Source organism: Lissotriton vulgaris, chromosome 12 (genome assembly GCF_964263255.1).
Source record: "Lissotriton vulgaris chromosome 12, aLisVul1.2, whole genome shotgun sequence".
Classification (NCBI taxonomy): Eukaryota; Metazoa; Chordata; class Amphibia; order Caudata; family Salamandridae; genus Lissotriton; species Lissotriton vulgaris.
The window spans coordinates 60,717,086-60,737,633 of NC_141700.1; the positions used below are offsets into that span (position 1 = coordinate 60,717,086).

General features: G+C 46.9%; 1 protein-coding gene across 1 annotated transcript in view; it reads left to right on the forward strand.

Moving 5' to 3' along the window:
- The window catches only part of ZFR2 (zinc finger RNA binding protein 2), an 811,721-nt gene that overhangs the window by 283,374 nt on the left and 507,799 nt on the right, over nt 1-20,548 (forward strand). Inside the window, exons 9-10 of the mRNA XM_086947097.1 lie at nt 14,683-14,802; nt 20,380-20,522. Coding sequence (XP_086803223.1) covers nt 14,683-14,802; nt 20,380-20,522 — 263 coding nt within the window. The remainder of the gene's footprint in view (nt 1-14,682; nt 14,803-20,379; nt 20,523-20,548) is intronic.

The window sequence follows — 20,548 nt, forward strand, 5'->3', positions numbered from 1 at the left end:
TTGGGCCCGGTCTTGGCGAATCTTCCTCAGAACCCGAGGAATCAAGGGTATAGGAGGAAACCCGTAAAGGTGTTGAGAGTCCCAACTCAACTGAAACGCGTCCCCCAGTGCTCCTTGCATCGGAAACTGTAGACTGCAGCACGATGGGCATTGAGCATTCTCGTAAGTGGCAAACAGGTCCACCCGAGGAGTTCCCCACATCCGAAAGACATGACGAACCACCTCCGGGTTAAGCCTCCACTCGCGGTCGGCCGAGAACTGCCGACTGAGACTGTCTGCACGCACGTTCAGAAATCCGGCCAGGTGATTTGCCATCAGACAAATCTGACGGCCCTGAACCCAGGACCATAGACGCCGAGCCTCTCTGCAAGGCAATGCAGCCCTACTCCTCCCTGCTTGTTGACATACCACATCGCGGTCGTGTTGTCCGTCAGGACTTGCACCGAATGACGGCGAAGGGAAGGAAGGAAGGCCTTGAGTGCCAAACGTATCTCCCGTCACTCTAGAAGGTTGATGTGAAGCAACTTTTCTTCTGGAGACCAAAGACCCTTGACCTCCAGATCCCCCAGATGAGCACCCCACCCTAGAGTGGATGCATCCGTTATCACTGTGGCCACCGATGGAGGTAGTTGAAAAGGCTTTCCTTGAGACAGATTGCCTTCCACGCTCCACCAAGACAGATCTGCCGCAGCTTCTCTGGAGATCCTGACTGACTCCCTGAGATCTCCATTGTGCTGATACCACTGCCTGCGGAGGCACCACTGGAGCGCCCTCGTGTGCCAGCGTGCATGGTTGACCAACAGAATGCAAGAAGCCAGCAGACCGAGCAGACGAAGGACCTTCAGGACTGGAACGACCGCTCCATTGTGAAATAAAGGAATCATAACCTGTATGTCGCGAATTCTTTGTGGAGGAGGAAATGCCCGACATACAGTTGTATCCAGTACTGCACCTATGAACAGGTTGCGCTGGGAGGGCACCAGGTGAGATTTGGGTACATTTATCGAAAAACCCAACCTGTACAACAACTGATTTGTAACCTGCAGGTGATGGAGCACCTTCTCTGGAGATTCCGCTTTGATCAGCCAATTGTCCATGTGAGAAGTTGGCCTGATATATAGTGCTCACTATTCTAGTGATCACTTTGTATCATACCAAACGACCCTTATTGATGATTGGCTGTAAGTCAACCTTATAGACCAGCTATCCTAGTAGCATGGACAAGAGCAGTCTTTAGGCTAAACTCTAGAGGGCGTGTTAAGCCAGCTGTTATACCATCACATATACCCCTTGAACACCAAGTGAAAGGACACCACACAAGTTGTTATGAAAATAAAGGATATTTATTTATAACAAGTCTACCCTGATCTCTTTATGAGTCAGGGAGCTAAGCACACAACAAAACTCTTACGAAAATACTTTAAGTTGCACAATTTACACAAATGCCCGAGGGGCACGAAAAACTATATACTACAAAAGTGGAATGCGAAATACTAGCAGGTAAGTAACAAGATCCAGAGGCTTCAGGATCGCTAGGCCTACACTACTGAACCTTAAGGTTAGGAGCAGGAGGCCTAGGGAGATCGGGTGCAGAGTGTGCACTCATGCGGGATGCAGGACAAAGTCTATGGATGCTAGTATTTGTAAAGTTACTGTTTCCGGACGAATCCGACTAGCTAGACTGAAAACAAAAGAGGATCTGGACACTTGGATAGTGAACCTACGTTGGAGCACCGAAATGCTCAGGTTACCTAGCCCAGGGCCTGCGGCTGCATAGGGTTCAAGAGACGTCGGGAATCCTCGTTGAAGTCTATGGAGCCTGAAAGAAGAAGTTGCTGGCAGGCGACCAGTGAAGATATTCGGAGGGATCCAAGCCTGGATCGATGATGGAGACGACCTGAAAGCAGAGGGGACTCAGTTCTTAATCACTAGCCAGTGATTAGGTGGGCATCAGGATGGCACCGGATGAAGTCACCTCGACCAGGTGGGTGGCCGACGCTGGACTCTGCTGTCCCTCGGACCAGGAGGCGTTGTCGGCGACCAGGATGGAGGTGCGAGCTGTCCCACGAAGGTGTCTGCTGTCGGCGATGCTGGACCCAGGATTGGGGCAACAAACCTTGGCAAAGTCAAGCCCACGCGGTGGAGTCAAGATGGCGTCTGGAGTGGACCAGGAGGGTCCGGGGTGCTCCTCTTTTGGAGGGGAGCAAGGGCCAATCTGGAGCAACCAGACCAGCGATGGAAGTGTCGTGGTTCGTCGTCAGGAGGGCTACAAGCCAGCAGGCAAGTGGCCGGACAACGCTGTGAGCAGCAAAGAGCAGAAGGGCCCCACGCAGATCTCGTGGATGCTGGGGGGCTGTACTTCGGTGCTGGAGCTGCTCAGGGTTAGGGCTTCTTAAACCCCAAAGCACTCACTCGAGGATCCCTCGGCGGTCGTGCTGGATAAGCGTCGTGCAGTCTTGAAGATGGCCGGTCCCTTCAGGTCTCGTCACACCCACGAATCTCAGCTGGGCTGATGATGTAGGTAGAGGTCAGAGATGCCAGGGAATCCGGGTCTCGTCGAGCTGGGCAGTCTTGATCCGGAGGATGGACTTACAGCAAACTGCATGCGCTTAGATGGTGCCCACTGGTGCAGGGTGGCTACTCCTTAGCCACAAGGGAGAGTCTTCAGAAATGTTCAAGAGTTCTTTCGTGGAAAGTAGTCAAGATTCAGAATTATCTAATTTGGGAAGGGGGCCTGCTCCTACCTTTATCCTAAGAAAAGGGGCTGGCCCGCGACTAGGTCCTGCCCATGGGTGGGACCAGGAGGGGGGTGGTTACACCCCTCTCCTTTGTCCGGTCTCTCCCCAGCTCAGGGGCTGGTGTGCCCCTGGAACTGGTTTGAGCCGGCATATGCACAGTGAGCACCGGGGTGCCACTTGCAGTCACCTTCCTCTCAGCCCTGCCTACCTGGGATTCACAAAACCCTGTCTGGGATGGTGCTAGCACCGCCCCTGACAGGAAACCCTTTGTTCTACGATCTCCTCGCTGGAAGGACTTCCAGCAGCAGGAGGTCAGACTTGTGTCTGTGGTGGCAGCATCCATTTTGTGATGCTGCGGCTCGAGTTAACTTTAACCGGGGTTCACAGTTACATACATGTCGTGTCCCTCTAGAAGGGTGGAAGGCTAACCCCGTCGCCAGAATTGGCGAGGGGTTAGTATTCCAATTCGTATGACACCTTACTCGACATGTTTTGATAAAGCCATACCAAAGTTGGCAAATAACCGCGAGGATTATAAGGCACTTAAGAGTATATGGTACGCGTTATCATGGAACAGCTATTAGGACTTGGTTCCGCCAGCTGCAGACGGGCTCAGCTCATGCCAGAGCACCATCTCACATAATTCCAAGCACTCTGCCTTCAGGATTGATAAGGCCTGCCATAGGAGTGACTGATAGGAATACATGTGTCCATTTTAGGGTTAGATATAGGAATACTATATCTAAAGCAAAGGGTGATTACACCACCTTGCCCCAGCTGTCGTGCAGCCAGTTGTGTCAGATTTAGATGGCCAGCCAGGGGTGGCATAATACATGCTGCAGCCCCTGGTAGGCCCTGGGTACACCTATGCCCTGGGTACAGGGACTGATAAGGTGGCCCAGAACCAATTGGTAAATGCACCTAAGGTACACGTGTCAATTTAGAAAGAGAACAGCTAGGCTGTGGGTCTGATTAGCAGGCCCACAGCCAGGGAAAGTCGTAAACCAGTGAAGCAAAAAGCAAAAATCTGGGGTGATCATAGGATTGCAGACCCTACTCTCCTACAGTCCAAATAAGGGAATACCGGTATCCCTGACTTTCTGAGATGTGCCGCCACCACAGCCATCACCTTGGTGGAGACTCGAGGCGCAGTAGTAAGACCAAACGGAAGGACCGCAAACTGGTAATGTTGCGAACCCACCATGAAACGGAGATGCTTCCTGTGCGACTTCAGAATGGGGATGTGAAAATATGCATCCTGCAAGTCGATCAACACCATCCAGTCTTCTTGCAGCAGCGCCTGAAGAACCTGTGCAAGGGTGAGCATCTTGAACTTCTCCTGCTTGAGGTAAAGGTTCAAGATCCTGAGATCCAGGATTGGACGAAGTCTGCCATCCTTCTTGGGGATCAGGAAATACCGGGAGTAGCATCCCTGAGCCCTTTCCTGCTCCGGAACCACCTCTATCTCACCTTTTCTTAACAGTGCAAGGACTTCCTCCGGCAGGAGCAGCAGGTGGTCCTCCGTGCAAAACCCTTGACAAGGAGGGTAATTTTGGGGAATATCCCGAAAGGGAAGAGCATACCCATTCTCTACGAGATCCAGAACCCAAAGGTCCGATGTGACTGATTCCCAATCCCACAAAAAATAGGTAAGCCGGCCCCCGCATGATCCGGAATGGCGGATCTAGGGCTGCTTTGCTGTTGTAGGAGGGGGGTGGGTAGAGGAGGAGGAAGAGGAGGAGGAGGATGCCTGACGTCCCCGAGGACGAGCTCTTTGCCTACCCCTGCAGGATTTATACAGCGGATTTTGCTGTTGCTGCTGCTGTTGTGACTGCTTGTAGGGACGAAAAGAAGATCTTCCAAAGCCCCTCTATACCTTTCGCTCACAGATCCTCTAGTTTACAACCCAAAGACCTGGCTGTTGCCCTGCTGTCTTTGAACCTCTCCAATGCAGCATCAGCCTTTTTACCAAAAAGGCCAGAGCCATCAAAGGGCAGCCTGAACATCTGCAGAGACCTCTGAAGTCTTCAACCAGGCAGCTCTTCTGGTGGCAATCGTAGACCCCATGACCCTAGCCACTGAATCCGCTGTGTCCATTCCGCTCTGTATTACCTGCCGAGCAGCAGCCTGAGTGTCAACAAGCACCTCATTAAAAGATTTTCTGTCCTCTTCTGGAAGTTTAGGGGTCAATTGCTGCACAGTATCCATCAAGGCTTGGATATAACGACCCAGGAGGCAAGTGGCATTCGTAGATTTGAGAGCCATACTCGCTGATGAAAAAACTTTTTTCGCAGATTGGACCTGTTTTTTTGAGTCCTTATCACCAGGTACCTGGGGAAAAGCACTTGCAGATTTTTTAGAGCAGGCTGCCTGTACCACTTAGCTCTCTGGCAAAGGATGAGAGGACAAAAAGTCTGGGTCCCCAGGAGCCACTCTATGTCGTCTTGCAACAGCCTTAGAAACCGCAGGCGCCGTAAGAGGTCTACTCCACACCTCTAGGATAGGATCTGTTAAAGCATCAGTAAAAGGAAGCATAGGCTCCACCACAGATGAGGGAGAATGGAGGACTTCAGTCAAAATATTAGATTTATACTCCGCAGTGGGCAGAGTCAAACTCAGCAGATCCGCTGCCTTCTTGATAACCACATGGTAGGGAGCCACATCTTTAGAAGGGGCATCAACACCAAGGCTAAATCCCAATCAGGGGACAGTTACAGTCCATTTGCCTCCCTTAAATCATCAAAATAATCCTCCGATTCTTGAAGCTCACCCTCTTCAAGCTCAGCTTCTCTATACCTCTGCTCCCCCAAAAGGCGCTGGGATTCACGCCTCGATCTCTCCTTCCGGAGCGACGCCGTCAGATCCGGAATCGACTCAGAAGGAGCCAGAGCCGTCGTCGAACATGGAGCCAGAGCCGTCGTCGAACTCGGAGCCGGCGTCGAACCCCGAGTTGGAAGTCCATGCCGACGTTCTCGAGGTCGGTCCGGAGCAGGTGACGAAGGTAACGTCGTCGAAGACCTCGGCGGCGCCGAGAGATGCCATGGCATCGCCGACATAAACGGCAAGAACGGCGCCGGAGCATAAGTTTGGGGAACACCCAAATTGTATGCCAAAGGACCAGCCGGTGCTCCAGAGGGGTACATGGTTCTCGCATAAACACCATAAATGGCATTTAAAAACTGAGAAGGGTCTTGTCCTGGACCCGGAATAGGAGGATACGAACCCACCGGCTGCTCCCGAGGAGGCTGCGCCGGAATCAACTCCTCGTGTTCCTCGGGTTGGTGAGCCGGAGTCGTCGAGCCCTGAGGAACGAGAACCTCTTCCTCCTCCTAAACTGGAGATTGAGACGGAGCCGGAGAGGGATTCGACACCGGAACCGGTGAATGCTCCGGCGACTCCACAGGCGAGGCCTCACCTTCCGGATCCCGTACTGGAGAAGGAGATACCATATTCTTTCTATGCCTTCTACCAGGCGACTTCGTTCTCGAATCCGACTCTTTTCCTGAATGGTGCCTTGATCCATGCTTCCTCTTCTTTATGCTTCTTTTTCGTTGATCTGGAAGCATGCCCCGATGAAGACTTCGAAGCCGACCTCGATCGGGACCTCGACCTCGACCGCCTCGATCGCGACCTTCAACTCTTCTTGGCCTCTTTTCCTTTTAATTTGGCAACCAGGAGCTATGCCTCACGTTCACAAAGGGCTTTTGGATTCATCTTTCTACAGGAATGACAACCCTGGACATTGTGATCCGAACTCAGGCACCATATGCAGTCATCATGCGGGTCCGTGATTGACATCATCTTCCCGCATTCACCGCATGGCTTGAACCCAGTCTTCTTAGTCGACATCACGACAGGAGACAGTAACACTGGAAAAGACACAGAAAACCACAATAGTAACAAAGTTACTATCAACGCTACAGAGGATCCCTCGAAAACCGTTAGCGTCGACGACGCGGAAAAAAGGGAACTGATGTCATCACGCCGACGTGGGCCTATTATGGAGTCAGTGACGTCAGCGGAGCCGCGCGCGATGCCGTGCTTCTATGACGTCGTCCACGTCGGCGCAAAGCTACAAAAGAATTTCCGAATGTTGCTGGCGCAGGGGGATATTCACAAGGTGAGGAATCCATTGACCGATGTATCCATCAGAACAATAGTTACTTACCTGTAATCTGTGATTCTCCAGTATTGGTGTCTTTCATAGATTCACATGCACCCGCCCACCTCCCCGCAGAGGCTCTTAGGCTATGGCGTTTAGCTTCACTCCTGTGCGAGAAAATCTGAGAGCCTGAGCCTCTGGGGAGAATATTCTAGTGGGTGCTGTTGCCTGATTGGCTGCAGTTTGGACTATACAAAATGACTATGATAGTCATGAGTGTGGAAGTTTTAGCTCTTGTAGCTTAGGGCTACTTTACTTCCTGGTTGTTTATTACCAAGGTTTTTTTGGTGGTTATGTGCATATTATTGCTATTTTATGTACCGTGGGATTCCCACTCCGACGACGGGTAATGATTCAGGCATGTGAATCTATGAAAGACACCAATACTGGAGAACCACAGATTACAGGTAAGTAACTATTGTTCTTCCTGGGCATGAGCATCTGTCTTCCGGTGAGGCTGCCCCTTCAGGAGGATCTCCTGTTGCAGCAACGGGGCAGGGACCTGCACCCGAATCTGCGCACTCCCTACCTTCATGCCTGGAGATTGAGCGGCAAAAATTGAGGGTTTTTCATACTTCCTCCCTAGTTCTCTGATGTCATCCAGGCGTCCCTCCAATAAGATGGTATACACCTGCTGTTTGGATAGGTTTGTGGCTTGGTGTTCCTCACTTCATGTGGATCCCTTTTTGCATCTTTGTCAGAAATGTTTGTTTTTATTTTTATCCCTTCAAGGCCTTGGGCACTGTTATGGCTTACTTTTGGCTATTTTGACTTTCCTGCAGTTGCCAGATCTGTACTAATTGTTCAAGTCACCAGTTGGGACTTGTTTTTTGAAAGGTTTGCAACATTTGTTCCCCCTACCCCTTTCATGATGCCTCAATGGGACTTAAATATGGTATGCATAGACCTCAAGTACTCCTCCTTTGAGCCCCTACACAGCTGTTCTGTCTGTTGACCATCAAGATGGTTTTCCTAGTGGCTATTGCATCGGCAAGGAGGGTCAGCAAGCTTCAAGCTCTGCTGGTTCACTTCCATACACCAGCTTCTTTCCAGATAAACTGGTCCTTTGGACGTGTGCCTCTTTTCTGCCGAAGGTGGCCACCCCCTTTCATATCTGTCTGAACATCATGTTGCCTACATTTTTCGCTCCACCTCACCCTTCTAAGGTTAATAAGATATTTCAAAGTCTGGGCCCAAATAAAGATATCTGTTGTTACGTTGATCACAGCAAAACCCTTTGGGTAGACAATCAACACATCTTTCGGTTCACTTGAGCGAAGAAAAGCAAGACTTTGCAGAAACTGACCATCTCTTGATGGATTCTACTCAGCATTAAGATCTGCTACATGTCCGATAACAAGCAGCTGTCTGAGGGCTTGCAGGCCCATTCCACTAGAGCCAAGGCTGCTAGTACTTCGTTAGCATGTGGGGTACTTGTCCTGGGCATCCGTCAAACTTTCATTTGAGCATCCCTCCACACATTCATGAAGCTCTGCTGCTTGGATAGTCAGGTCCATCGAGATGGGCATTTCTCCCTCTCGGTCCTCCAGGACATTTTTGTTTAAGCTAGTTCGCAGACCCACCTTGACCTGAGATATTTCTTGGATAGGTGTTCTAAAGTGAGGAATCTGCGTTTAGAAGTCTCTTTCAGGTGAAGTAGTTACTTTGAATAACTCTTTTTCTGGTAGAGTCTCCATTTAACCGCAGATTTCTCATTGACCCTCCCATCCTCCCCGTTTCTGTGAACTTAGGTTTAGGGGATTTATAAAGCGCATGACTACCCTTGGACATCTCAGCGCTGGGGTGATACAGGATGGAAGCTGTTAGCACTTGGGATTAGGGGAAGAGCCATGTCTTAAGTTTTTTTTGAAGGATACTTCGTTTTCAGTAAGTCGGAGCTCTGGGTCCTGACTGTTCCAGAGTGTTGGTACCAGATGGGTGAAGGACCTTCCACCCCATCTGGCTCTCTTGAATGCGGTCACATTCATCATGAATTTGGAACTTGACCTGAGTTGTCGATGGGGCGAGTAATGAGAAACCAACTTTTGGATGAGGACAGGGCCTCTCCCATACATGGTTTGGTGGGCCAGACTTAGGACTTGAATTTAATTCTGGCTTTAACCGGAAGCCAATGCATATCTCTCTCACTGCAGGTCTAACTGAGTGGTGTCTAGGTAGGTTCAACAGTAGGCGGGCAACTGCATTCTGTACGACTTGTAGCCTGTTTGTGACATATTTAGGAGAGCCAAGAAAGAGAGAGTTGCCGTAGTCCAGCCTTGATCCCGCTATGGCCTGGACTACCGTCTTCTTAGAATCCTAGAGTAGAGATATTATTTTTCTGATCAAGCGAAGTATCCCAAAGCAGGTGCCTGATAGTTTTTTAGCCTGAACCTCCATCGTTAAGTTCTGGTCTAGCCACATAGCTAAATGTTTTATAGCCGTTTTGGTGGGAGGAGATGGTCCCCAATTGGTGGGCCAAGAGACCTCCGCGTGAGGGTTAAAGTTGTTGCCCCAGAATCATCAGTTCTGCTTTTTCCCCATTTAGTTTGAGGCTACAGTCCGCCATCCACGATCCAATTTTTTCCAGGCAAGAGACTAGTTGTCTGTGGTCTGAGTTGGGGGAGTCTGAGATTGAGAACACTAGTTTCGTGTCATCGGCATATGACACTATGGAGAGGCCAAATTCTTGTGTTATAAATGTCAAAAAGTGTTGAACTCAGGGAGAATCCCTGAGGGACTCCGCCAAGGTGCTGAGAGGGAGTCTGACTTAAATCCCACCTCCATACATTGGAAGGTTCTGACACTCCAGAATGACGCAACCTATTAGTTAGCTGTTCCTCTAATTCCAACATTCTCCAGTCTTTGAATTAGCACTGTGTGGTCTACCCATCAAACGCCACGCTCAAATCCAAGAGTACGACGGCTGCGGTTCTCCCTTGATCAAGGATGGATTTGAGTTTTTCAGTGACCACCAACAGGCCAGACTCTGTGCTATGTTGTGGTCTGAACCCATCTGCGTCTGGTGTTTGATGTTGTGATTTTCAAGGAAAGTGGAGATCGTACTGTTAACATGTTTTTCTGCCCATCTTGCCTAAAATAGGCAATATCGATATTGGGCAGTAGTTGTCTAGATCTGCAGGGTCCAAATGTATGTTTTTTAGCAGGTGTTTAATGATGGCATGTTTCCATTCTAAGGGTACCTTGCTATTTTCAAAGGAGAGATTAATTAAATTACATAGTTGGTTGAGGACAACTTTCCCACCTTAGGCAAGAATATAGGGTGGGGCAGGATCTAGCGGGGATCCTGACTTAATTGTCTGTAATTAGGAGGATTCCTGATCTCCCTTCATTGTCGGGATAGACAGGAGGACCGGTGGAGGTGGGCTGGAGTGGTCCCATGTGTTCACTCTTTCTAGGGGCGTTTACAGTGCTATAGGGGCCTTGTGGAGCACCTAAAGTCGTGATAGAGTTAGGGTGAAAGGAATTGTAGATATTTTCCACTTTGCTCTTAAAAAAAGTGGCCAATCCATTGCATCTTTCTTTGGAATATTGGGGGCTGTTTATTCCTTGGTCTACTGTGGTAAGTGATATGAGGATTTTAAAAAGCTCCGTAGAGGAGTTAAAAGATTTTGCTATTTTACCTTCGAAAAATGCTGCCTGTGCTTTCCTAATGCTCTTATAGTAGAGCTGTATGGCTAGTTTGTAAGCTCTTTTGAACTCTGGATCATAGGACTTCCTCCAGTTACGTTCAAGTCTTTTGCAGCTCATTTTTTGTGCAGCTCTTTTTTTGTGCAACCAGCGTAGGACAGAACCAAGATGACTTGTTAGATTTTTTTTGCGTTAGCGGGCCTGGTTTCCTAAAATTCCGGTCAATAGAGCTGTTGTTCCAGGTTAGCCAGTTGCCATGTGCCTCTTCCAGGTCTAAGGTGTCTGGTGGTAAGGAGGACTCCAGATCGTTAATCCAGGCCTCAGGGACTATCCTAGGCCATTTGCCTCCCACTATTATAGGTTCTTTTTTTTGTTCACCTATAAAGGGTTTATGGAGGTTGTTAGACCTGTCAGCCTTAGGGTGGTCTTCCCCATTTCTTTTCGCTTTTGCCTCATTTTTCCCACCTACTTTTTGTTGGCCGTAGATCTCTGGGCACCTTCCCATTGCTTATTAATGCTAAGTTGCAGGTGCTCTCTTCCCCTAACATGGCTGCCACTGACCCCTGCTACTGCAGCGTGGTCTTTATAGGCGCACTCTAGTAGCCAGGAGCTGGCTGGAACCCTTTAACATTGTTGCAATACCAGCCTGCCAGCCTGCCCATAGCTAGAGTGAGGAAGCTCCTGGAACCTTCCAGAATAGGGGAGTGGACACCACCTGCCACTGCCAATTGACGCTATACAAGGAAAGGGAGGGAAACTTTCTAGTCAGTTATGGCATCACTGACTTTGGGGACCCTACGCAGGAGACTTAGGCGGTAGGGCCTAGTCAGGAACCTATGCCACTGGGGGTGACAGGGTTTAGGCGCTGCCCACCAAGCTGTGTGAGAAACACTGAACCAGCCCACTGATCTGGCCCAGCGGGCGGGGAACCCAGGGACCACCTGAAGTGATCTGCTGAGGAAACTTGACAAGCCTTCAACTCAAATCCCCCCTCTCTTCAAGTAACTTCTAACAAGGGCGTAGGAACCAGCTAGCGCCAAGAAGACCTTCTCACTGCTAAGGACTGGTGGGGAATCAACCAGGTATTGGCGCTGTGTCTCCCCCTGCGCTCCCTGACTTCACCTGGGTCCCCTCTGCTGTTTTGCCACTGTTGTGTGGCCTGTCCTGGGCTATCTGACCTGCAACTCTGTCTGATTCCCCTATACAGCGCTTTCCTATTGTGCCCCTGAGTAGCGCTGTGAACTGCTGACTGGCAGGCGCTGTGCCTCCCTGAGAAGCGCTGTGAACTGTTGACTGGCAAGCGCTGTGCCCCCCTGAGAAGCGCTACTCCGTGGAGACCCTCTGTGGGCCCAAAGAGAGCTGCCCGAGGCGCGATCGTGAATTGCCCCCAAAGCGCTAAGAGGACCAAGCGCTTTAGCTACAAGGCGCTTCTCAGCTGTGCCCCCTTTTCGCGCTTTCCACCGAGTGCGCCCCTGAACTTACTGCTTCAGCCCAGGGGCTCTCTGAGCCTCGCCGACATTGTCGCAGCCCGGCGCTTTCCCCGAGACGCCAACGCTGCATCCCCTCGGCGGCCCCCGGAGCCAGGAGAGGGCCGCCGTGAAATCTTGTCAGGCCGCAGTAGGCCTCATTAGGCCTGAAGCCTGGATCTGGCATCACGTGACTGGGGCGCCCGTGTTGACTCCGCCCCGCCGTGTGCTGATTGAGTCCCTGTGCTGTGCCCCCCAAGCCGCTCTGCTATTGGCGGTCGCTGGGCGCCTGGGCCTCCCATTGGTTCCCGGTCCCTGCAAGCACTGAGGGAGGACCGGGACCGGCTCTGACACCTGCGCGGGGGGCTCGCGAAGAGCACCGGAACTCCCGCCTGTCCCCGACTTCACCGGAGAGCGCAGTAGTGAGAGCTTGCCTCCGGGTATCATCCCCAGTGTGCTGAACCACCGCAAAGGCCCGAGAAGGGGCTGAAGAAGTAAAGTAAACCCCTGGGGAGGCTCCAAGACTGCCCTCCCCACGGGAAACTGTAGTTGGGCCCCGTTGGCCCCCGATAAGTACTGTGGACTCAGTCTTTGCGGGCACGTATTGTCTCAGTGGATGTGTGTGTTGTATAGTCACTTAACACCTAAGCTTCGGGTGCCTGCCTGCTCGGTCCAAGCTACCCCCCGGGGACCTGGCGAACCCAGTTCCTACAGAGGTGCAGTGGAATCATGGCGTGGTCTGCACACAACATTCGCTTGGGTGCTAGTACCTTCAGTCTGGAGTCGTTTGAAAAAATGGGGTCTAAGAGATGGCCTTTTTCATGAGTGGCGGACGGTACCAGTCGTGAAAGCTGTAGGGCTTCCATGTCAGCTAGACATCTCCTGGCTGACTGATCATTGGGATCATCCAGATGGATGTTGAAGTCGCCTAGCACTGTAAGAGCACTTTTCCCTATTAGCATGCTCACCAACATGTCAGGGGCAGATTCTAAAAACTGCGTACAAGCTCTTGGGGGTCTGTAAATCAATCCACCTGAGATAGAGCATGACGGAGAGAGGGATATTCTGAAGGCGAAGGCCTCAGATTTAACGATATTGAGAGGAGTGATGGTGCACCCTAGCTGAGCTTTACAAATGATTGCAATACCCCCTCCTATGGCTCCAACTCTGTCAAGGCGGACAATTTCATAGCCCAGAGGTAGGGCCTTTAGGATTTTAGGGGCTGAACTCTCTCTGAGCCAGGTTTCGGTTAAAAACAGGACCTCCAATTCCTCTTCCTCTAATAAAAGTTTAATTTCCACTGCATGCTTGGGTAGGGATCTACTGTTAATTAGTCCCATTTTAAAGACTTTGCAGTGAGCAGACCTATTATCCAGTCCCTGTGTGGTAGGCACACTGGTCACACCCGTGAACCCACAAACCGGGCAACTCAAGGGCTGTTCTGCTCTCAGAGCATGCATGCACATTGGATGGGCTACTACATTCATAGCTAGAGGCTCCAAGCTAGTGTAAGTGATTGGTTTTTCAGGGAGGATGGTGATTTAAGCAGGGTTCCTGGCCTCTGGTCCCGGATGGGCGCGGACGAGCGCAGATGGGCTTGCTCTCGCCACACCAGCTGCGCGCGCCCGCTGCGCGTCGGCGCCATGCCCAATTTAAGTGTAGCCTGAAGAAAAGACTAGCGCGCCGACTTCCAAGAGGGCCGTCACCTAGTGGCCACCCGGAAGTGAGGATGTTCGGCGTGTGAGCCTCCCTCCACAACAATCAGCTATGGGAGCTGTGGTGGACCGGGGAGTCGGGAGCAGTAAGCAATGGCAGCTAAGGTATTTTAAAGCAATTTAAGAATGCTAAAAAGATTAAAAGTGTGCGCGGTCGCGCTGTGCAAAACGCGCTAGCAGCAGTGAACAAGATCAGTGGCAGTTAAAACAATAAAAAAACAGCGTGGCAGTTTCCCTCAGCGAGCGTGTGCTTTTAGTTTGTGGCAGCCTCTACCTGAACTTGGCTCTTCACCTAAGAGATCCCATCAGATACTGCACACTGGTCAAACATTGTTTTTTACATGGCCCCACATTTTTGTCATGGTTATAGTTAACAAAAGAAACTGATCTCAGTGTGCCAGGGTAGAGCATATATGGGATCCCGCCATATGACTTCCAACGCGAGCGACATTGACGCAGAGCCTGTCGACACCACCCACTTGCACGCAATGGTATTACTCAAGATTTACCAGATCCAATGTGAAACCTGGGGAATATTTTAAGGGGAGGAATCTGCGGTCAGGTAAAGTCTACCAGAAAAGGCATTACTGAAGGTAAGCAACTTGTTATCTTAACTTTCTTGCATGTGCTATGATGTTTGCAGTCTTTTAAAATGAGCTCAGGTGGCAGAATCCTTAAGCATCCAAAGTATTTGTTTAAAAAAATCTAAGGCTCTATGTGTGTCTGGCAGCCTCGGATGACCTAAGTGAAAATTGGATAACATTAGCCCTGCTTTAATGTAATGTTTGCCTTTGCTAATTGCTAATTGATAGGGCTATATGGTAACATTTTAAGATTTATAATCTGATTAAATTATGTGAATTGGTGTGAATCCTGTGATAGAGTTGGCAATTTGGCATAACATGTTGCAGTGTCCAAACACATCTCTGATACCATCTGATTTTAATATTTAGATCTGCAATGATGAAGGGAAAATTATTCGGTTCCACTGTAAACTGTGTGAATGCAGTTTTAATGATCCGAATGCGAAGGACATGCATCTGAAGGGGCGCAGACACCGCTTACAGTTCAAGGTGAGGGATATATGATGGGCTTGGTATTATCCAAACGTAAGTATCCCTGATTGGGCTGGCTTGCAGAAGTACTGTATCTATCTAAAAATCACACTGAAGGAAGAACCATTACTTTGAATTATCCTAGAGAAGTTAATCCAGTGAATATTATGGGCAGTGATATAATCTTTCTAAGATGTATCTGTCCTATTCCGACTAGAGCAGTGTAAATGTTCTATTGTTCTATGAACTGGAGATGGGTCGCTGTGTCCTATCCAGAAACAAACTGCGGATTTTAAATGCTAAGTTTTGTAGAAAGTGGGATTTCCACCTTCTGGTGGTGGTGTGCACATTTATACTTAGACCTGTCGTTGGTCTTAATCTCTTTTTTTTTTTTTCAAATTGAAAGAATGCTTCTCACATTTTAGTTCATGTTTCAATATGAAGAAATTTATTTCATTTCTTGCTTTTCTTTCCAATATACAAATTTGTTTTATGCAAGAACATCAGATTTCTACATTTCACATCCACCCAATGCATTTCGGGTCTGTGACCCTTCCTCAGGGGTCTATGTGGGAAAATAACGGGGAAATGTGTTGAGCTTATCAGTCACATATTCAAATATGTACCAAATTTCTACCGCGTAATTTCTATGATGTTTTCGTCACATCCTGGTAGTTCAGTGTATGCTATCCAACATTTTTGCATCTATGGTGCCATAATCACTATCACTTGTCATTACAAATAGTTTCATGAAACCTAATTAACCAAAAGGATCTATTATAAGCATCTCAACTCAAAATTCAACAAATGAACACAATACAACAAGTTCTATCTCCTACATAAGGGTCCAAACATCATGTGCGACCCGTGTTTAAATGTCCGATTTTTCAGCCTACAAAAGAGACTTTTCTATGCGTTTTATCATTAAATGCATTCTGCTATGTGTCGTGGTCAAAAAGTCATGGTAAGATCGACAAGTACCGTAAAATCCATTACAAACATACACTATATTTCGTGCGCCCGTGAAACGCTGACCATGTCGATGTTCGTACTCACAGAAAATGCAGAAACAATTCGCGCCTCGGTTTCCAGCCAATCGGAATACCCAATCGGGACAAAAAGATCAACAAAACAAAGTGGTTTTTTTAGAGACAAGTCCCGCAGCAAACAATGCACCTTCGAAAAGCACAACAGGAGAATCTTCAAAACAAGGAGGGGAAAAAGAAAAAGAAACGGAGGCAGAGCGGGAACTGAGATCAAAGAAAAAGAAGACAACCTAGTCATAAATATATCAACCAAACAGCTAACCACGGCTCAAATGAAACTATTGAATAAAGGGTTGACTTTCGTTCCACTATATAAATCAAATGCTCAGGAGACAGAAATATCAATCTTTAAATTTCTCCGTACATGGCGGTTAAAAAATTTCTTCAACAACCTTCCACCTACAGACAAACCTGAAGGTGATCTTAAGGAGTTCAGAACAAAAAGCACATTTTGTGCTCCAACTTCACACAAAACAATAGATGCGTATGAAAGAGTCATCAATACGTCATTTTAAAAAAATCAACTACTTAGGCAGTACCAAAAGTAACTTTTCAAAAAAAGACTGGCAAACTTTGAAATCTCTAATGGAAATTACAGATATAACCATACAAAAAGCGGACAAAGGGGGAGCAATAGTGATAATGGACACTGATTTTTACACAGAAAGTGTACGTACACATCTACAAGATATTAATACGTACCGTAAATTGGACCGAGATCCCACAGAAATGTACTCAACCACACTGAAAATGATCTTAGATAAAGCGTTGGATATGAAGTGGATTACAGTAAAAACTCACCAATTCTTAAATATCAAGTACCCTTGTAGACCCCAGTTCTACATGCTCCCAAAAATTCATAAACACCCAACTAAACCGCCCTTTAGACCGATTGTGTCAGCATGTGGATCACTTTCTGAACCTCTAGGTCAATACCTAGATTGGTTTCTGTAACCGTTGGTACAAAAATGGAGCACCTATATAAAAGACACCACCTCATTTCTGAATATGTTGAAAACTATTGAGATCCCAATGAATGAAGAAACATGGCTATGCTCTATTGACGTGACATCTTTGTACACTTCCATCCCTCACAACGAGGGATTCGAGGCAATGGAATGGTGCCTACTAGAGAATGAGATCACAGGAACCGATAAAGTGTTCATGTTGGAACTGTTGCATTTCGCACTATTCCATAGTTATCTTCAATGGGAAAACGAGTTTTTTGAGCAGTGAAGTGGTACGTCCATGGGATTTGCGGGGGCACCTGCCTACGCAAATACATTCATGGCTAAATTCGAAAGTGATCACATTATCAACAACCCAAACTGGCTGACTGGCCTTATGATCTTCAAAATATATATTGATGATATCTTCATAGTTTGGAAAGGAGCAAAAGAAACATTGGAAGAAAACATCCATGTCCTGAATTCACAACATGAGAAAATCAAGTTCACACATACAATCAATCAACATGAACTATCATTTCTGGATGTCAAAATCACCATTGCAAATGGACAGATACGCACAAGAGTACACGTCAAAGAGACTGACAGAAATAGTGGTTTACATTACAGCAGTTTCCATCATCACTCCCTTAAAAAACATCTACCGTTATCCCAATTTATTCGTCAAAAAAGAATTACATCTGACCCAAATGATCTCTCAACTACCATCAATAATCAGATCCAAAAATATTTGAAACCTGGTTATCCAAAGACTCTACTCCAGGATACCAAGACCAAAGTTATGACAATGAGCAGAGATTCACTTCTAAAGACGAAAGAAAAGACTGAGACTAAACTTACAGTTTGTGTGCTGAAACACTCTACACGGTCTACCCAGATCACAAAAATTATGCGAAAACATTGGCCACTTATAACACAAGAACCTGACCTTCAACCACTTGTAGCAAACCATATAACATTTGCATATAACAGATCAAAAAATCTAAAAGAACTGTTAAAACGGCGAAATATGGAAACAGGAGAAAAAACTCATAAAGGAATGCAAAAATGTGAAAATTGCACGCACTGCAATAATGTTATGATGGGTCAAACTTTTACACACCCGATGACAGGCAATAAGATTCCTTTATTTCATTCGAGTACCTGTGACACGAAAGGTGTGATTTATGGCATAAAATGTCCCTGCCCGAAAGTTTATGTAGGGCAAACAAAGCGAAAAATAAAAATAAGAATCACGGAGCACAAAAGCAACATCCGCCAAAAGAACTTGAAGTCAACAGTGGCGACACACTGGATGGAAGCTGGTCATAACATTTCACAACTTCGCTTCACAATTCTAGAAGTGATTATGCCACAACCAGACTCAGACACACACAAACAAAGACTAAGGTCTGAGTATTTTTGGATTCGTAAACTCGATAGCTTACAACCACAAGGACTCAATGACAGGATTGAATTATCCTGCTTTCTATAAACATTGTTGGGAAAGTATTTACTGTACCCCTGCTGTCAACAGCTTCCCATCCCAAAATGGCAGACACAAGTGACAATCATGTAAACCTTATTAACTTCTGTAGCCTAGGGTTAAGTCTTGAACTGTTTTATTAATTTTTGTTTTACTGTAATATCTCTACACATCCATTCAGCAAAGCGATATTTTTATGTTTAAAATAAACTTTTTTTAAGCCAAAAAAAACGAGTACCTATTTTCCCTATAATCAATCAGGAATACGATATACATTCTTGTATGTTACACCACTTCACAACTCAGATATATGAACTATTCGTATAATGTTGAAATGTTGAAACATTTAGCGTAATCACAATCACGTGATCGCGCCGCTAACCAATTGAAGCGTTAAAGAGAAAGATAGCAGCGCTCCAGGCTGTCAGCGGTATTCCAATTGGCTGGAAACCGAAGCGCGAATTGTTTCTGCATTTTCTGTGAGTACGAACGTCGACATGGTCAGCGTTTCACGGGCTCACAAAATATAGTGTATGTTTGTAATGGATTTTACGGTACTTGTCGATCTTACCATGACTTTTTGACCACGACACATAGCAGAATGCATTTAATGATAAAACGCATAGAAAAGTCTCTTTTGTTGGCTGAAAAATCAGACATTTAAACACGGGTCGCACATGATGTTTGGACCCTTATGTAGGAGATATAACTTATTGTATTGTGTTCATTTGTTGAATTTTGAGTTGAGATGCTTATAATAGATCCTTTTGGTTAATTAGGTTTCATGAAACTATTTGTAATGACAAGTGATAGTGATTATGGCACCATAGATGCAAAAATGTTTGACAGCATACACTGAACTACCAGGATGTGACGAAAACATCATAGAAATTACGCGATAGAAATGTTGTACATATTTGAATATGTGACTGATAAGCTCAACACATTTCCCTGTTTTTTTCCCACATAGACCCCTGAGGAAGGGTCGTAGACCCGAAATGCATTGGGTGGATGTGAAATGTAGAAATCTGATGTTCTTGCATAAAACGAATTTGTATATTGGAAAGAAAAGCAAGAAATGAAATAAATTTCTTCATATTGAAACATGAACTAAAATGTGAGAAGCATTCTTTCAATTTGAAAAAAAATAAAAAAAAGAGATTAAGACCAACGACAGGTCTAAGTATAAATGTGCACACCACCACCAGAAGGTGGAAATCCCACTTTCTACAAAACTTGTCAATTGAATATAGTGTCTCGAGACAAAACACTTGAAGGGAGTTGCACAAAACACGAATCGAAAATCAAAAAGAGAGCAGTGATACAAAAGTGTGCCTGATGGACTGATCTAGGATTTTAAATGCTTACAGGAGTATCTCTGCTCCAAACACTGCCTGAAGGGTCCCCCTACATCTTCCTGTAAGGAGTGGGATCTGCTAACTCTTGATCTTCAGCCGTAACTAACTTGTGGTACAGCTCTTAACTCTCAGTAGAAATTTCTCCATATTAATCTTCTTGTGAAATTGTATGTTGGCCCATTGATCCATCTCCTTTTTTTCTATTAATTGACCCACATTTAGAGTTCATCCAACTGCTTGTTTGGTGCACTACAAATAGTGATTATGCAAGCTTGAGGTTATCGTGAAAAACACTATCGCAATATTGGGGCTGGAGAGACTGAGATTGGATATTTGACAGTAGCAAATTCCTTATACTAGCCCAGGACAAGTAGGTACCATGTATTCTTATTATACATTTGGGATATATTGCGTATGAAGGGTTGTGCTCTAGTAGTCTGTTTTAGTAGCAGGACTATGGCACAGTCTGTGGTGATGATCTATAATATTCAGCCTCCTCAAGATAGATATCGTTTCATGATTGGTTTGGCAACCAAGTATACTCTGCTGAGTAGACTTTCACAGTTTCTCAATATTAAATAACAATACATATTTATTGTTTTGTATTGTATGCGAGGGCAAGAGGTGGCAGGTGCTGACCAAACCCATGACCATGAACGGCCAATAGATGGCAAGCCTGAACCGGCTGTATTAACGGGCGGGTATAGAATGTACCCGCTGTTGGCCACTGCTCACCCGTGCGTGCATCTCTTCTGCAGAAGAAAGTGAACCCACAGTTTCCTGTAGAAGTTAAGCCCAGTTTCCGGGCACGGAAGCTGCAAGAGGAGAAAATGAAGCTAAAACAGAAGGATATGGTCAAACAGCGTCGAGATGATGAGCAACGATTCAATCTTGAAAGGAGGTGAGTTCTGTTATATGGGGTGATAG